Below are 3105 nucleotides of genomic sequence, written 5' to 3' on the forward strand. Positions count from 1 at the left end.
CGCGAGTGTCAGCTGAGGCGGCAGCGGGCGAGTAAGGCGCTCTACCAGTCCCTCGTCTACATTGAATACGTCCATAATGGCATCGCGTATCAACTGTGGGGTCAGCTCCTTTCCGTCGCGAGGCAGATATCCGTGGTTCGCAAGGGAATTAAACACGGACGGCGATGGTTTGGAGCGGAGTTTGGAGGAGGAAAGCCGGAGACGTCGACGCCCCACGGACGGAAGTAGTGGTGGTCAGCATTTGAAGCTTATGCAGCAGCTTGCACGTTGTGGGCGCAGCATGGCGGGACAGCATGATCAGTAGTGAACTTATTAGCCATTTTTTTTAGTAGTTGAGAATGTCGCTTGCCATGGCATTCAGACGGAAAAAAACCCATTAAAATTTTAATGGGTTTTTTTCGTCTGAATACCATCCCGGCCAATCAGCATGCGTACCGACGAGTTTTTGGAACTAAGTTATTTAGGGTTGTAATCCCTAATAACTTGACAAATAAAGTATCACAATAAATAATATTTATTGAAATAAACTAACAAAGCACAATTAACATTCTAAAATGTATTGTATTGGAAACATCTCTAATAATTTAATTGAATCACAATTATTGTCTACATTTTTGTTGTGAATTACTTTTGAAGTATTGTCCGTTTCACATACTTTGCCGCCTTATAAGGACTTTTTAATCGGGCTTCGAGAGCGGTTAGGGTAAATCTAAACTCAGCTTACAACTTTGCCAAACCGGCGTATACGTAAAACGGTCATCAATGTATTCATACATGTATTATAAATATCCTTAGCTCCAGACAAACAACCACTTTCGTTTGATAACAAGATGCAGAGGTTCCTCGTAGAAAATGTTGGTGAAGATACTTTTCCTTCCGTAGCTCACTGCTGCTTGACTATCAAAAAAGGAGAGCCATTGGGAAGATGCCGCGACAAGGGAAGAGTATCTCGATTTGACTTTACAGTCATTGATGGTCGTGCTGCGCTTCGGACAAAGGTCGAGTCCAAGTTTCAATCTCAAATTGGAAAAGCGCTCGACTAAAGCACAATGGTATACGTAAATCCTAGCAATAATGCATCACAGAAGCTTTTCCAGCCGATTGCGTCCACCGACCAAGAGCTAACTCAGCAGCTCGAGATGATCGGGAGACGCGCACAACTTCGTAAAAGGGGTCGGTCTGAATTCGAGATAGAATTATTCGTCTACATGCGCAAAAGCCCTCCTCCTTCGACAATAATACGTGCAACGCAGTCTAGAATCCAGGAGCAACTTCCTCTGGTAGCTGATTTTTTACGCAGCAGAGAAGTATCCGCTAGGCTAGCGACGACGCTGTACATGGCTACAACTCAAGGAAGACTCCCCTCTGATGCGCCCCTGGGAGTGCCGACAAGTTCGACGTTCCAACAACTTCAGTACGTTGATGAACAACAAAGGATTATTGATGAGAACGCAGCGGCCGCTGTAGAAATGCAGAGCGAGGCATATCCGATAATTCGGATCATGTTACACAACGTTGAAGTTCCTGTTCGCGTCAATATTCGTGACCTACGTCGAGTTTTAGGACTTCCAGACTGGAATCTATGCCCGCCATTTCGACAACCCAACCGCGAGCCTGTCAGATCCCCTCTGTCCGAAAGTGCGGATATCGAGGATGAAGAACATAAGAACGAGGAGAACCTTCTTTTTGAAAGTTAACTTTTATCAAAACCTTCTATCTGAAAGTTAAGTTTTATCTGGATTTTCTATTTGAAAGTTAACCTTTTATCACTATACCCACAGTGTCTATAAAGATTTATTCCTATATTCGTCGTGGGTTTTGTACACATGCTTATAGCTACGCGGAGTACTGCCACGAGGTTCTCTCTAAACGCCATGTTCGCGAGCTTTTGAATCCATCGCTTTAAAAGAGAAAATTGCACCTCTATTGGATTTAACTCTGGAGAGTACGGCGGTAGTAAAAAAAAAAAAAAAAAAGCAGAGCCCCAGTCGAGTGCACTAAATCTTCTATTTCACGGTACATATGAATGCGAGCATTATCCAAAATCAAAATTGAACGCGGAAGTGGCCATGGGTTTAGGAAAAGTAAAATCTTAGAGCGCAATATTTCGTGAAAAGTTTTTCTTGTGAAAGTTTCTTCAACTTGCCCCCAAGCAAAAAAAAACCGGTTATATCCGTCGTAGCAAGCAATGAGACCCTTTTACCGCGCGAAAAAGGTAGTGATACAATTGCAGGCTGTCCGCGAGGTGACCACGCGTATTGACGCAGTATAGACCGACCGTCGTTAGTGGTTTCATCAGCAAAAACAAGCTGATCTGGGCACGAATAGAATGGACCGAGTCGTTCAAGGTATTGGTTTCGCTCCGACGAAACAACTTTCACGTGCGCGCTTGGTCAGTTTCTTTCGATACAAATCCAAGTCAAACCGAAGCGCTCGACACACGGTCCAGTCTTAAATATTGCCGAGGTCGGGGAATCGCTCTTTAATTGCAGACTTAATTTCTTCAAAGTAGAAACAAGGGTGAACTTTGGCGTAGTCATCAATAAATATAAGCACTTCTCGTGGCCATCGAGATGAGCGCTGCTTTTCGCGAATCTTCGTATCCACGTTCCCAGATCTCTGAAAATACTGTAGCCATCTGCTCAGTGTACGCTGTGCGACACCCAACACGACTGAGACCATGTCAAGATGAACGTTATACGCGTACAAAAGAATCACTGATCTCCACCTTAAGTCTTGCGAGTATGTCATTGTTCGTGCGAAAACTCCGAATGGCGGTGATTTCGCTGCCATTCGGGCTTTTTCGTCTTCTACGGGTTTGTGTTCTGAGCTATCTTGCCTCTAATCTGAGTTTTATTATTAGCACTGCCATCACAAAGCTGGATCTGCTGACCTAACCCACCATGTCTTTAATCTCAGTTCAACAAGTCGATTTTGCCAAAAAAGACTGAAAGGCACAATATATTTTCCATTATAAGTATTGCGGAGTCTTTTTGTTGAAGTCTAATGGGCAAACGACTCAGCTATTTCCATTTAATTTATGGGTATCGTTGACACCCAAAATTCGCCAAATGCGAATTTATAAGTACAGTACAAAACACTGTA

General features: G+C 43.6%; 1 protein-coding gene across 1 annotated transcript; it reads left to right on the top strand.

Annotated features, from left to right (window-relative positions):
- Nucleotides 1-1049: 1049 nt before the first annotated feature.
- PPTG_18156 (hypothetical protein) lies at nucleotides 1050-1697 on the top strand (the record flags this gene model as incomplete). The annotated part of the gene is made up of 1 exon (XM_008916268.1): nucleotides 1050-1697. One exon carries the CDS (start codon nucleotides 1050-1052, stop codon nucleotides 1695-1697), a length of 648 nt encoding a protein of 215 aa, XP_008914516.1.
- Nucleotides 1698-3105: the final 1408 nt, after the last annotated feature.

This window comes from Phytophthora parasitica (assembly GCF_000247585.1).
Source record: "Phytophthora parasitica INRA-310 unplaced genomic scaffold supercont2.81, whole genome shotgun sequence".
NCBI lineage: Eukaryota > Oomycota > Peronosporomycetes > Peronosporales > Peronosporaceae > Phytophthora > Phytophthora nicotianae.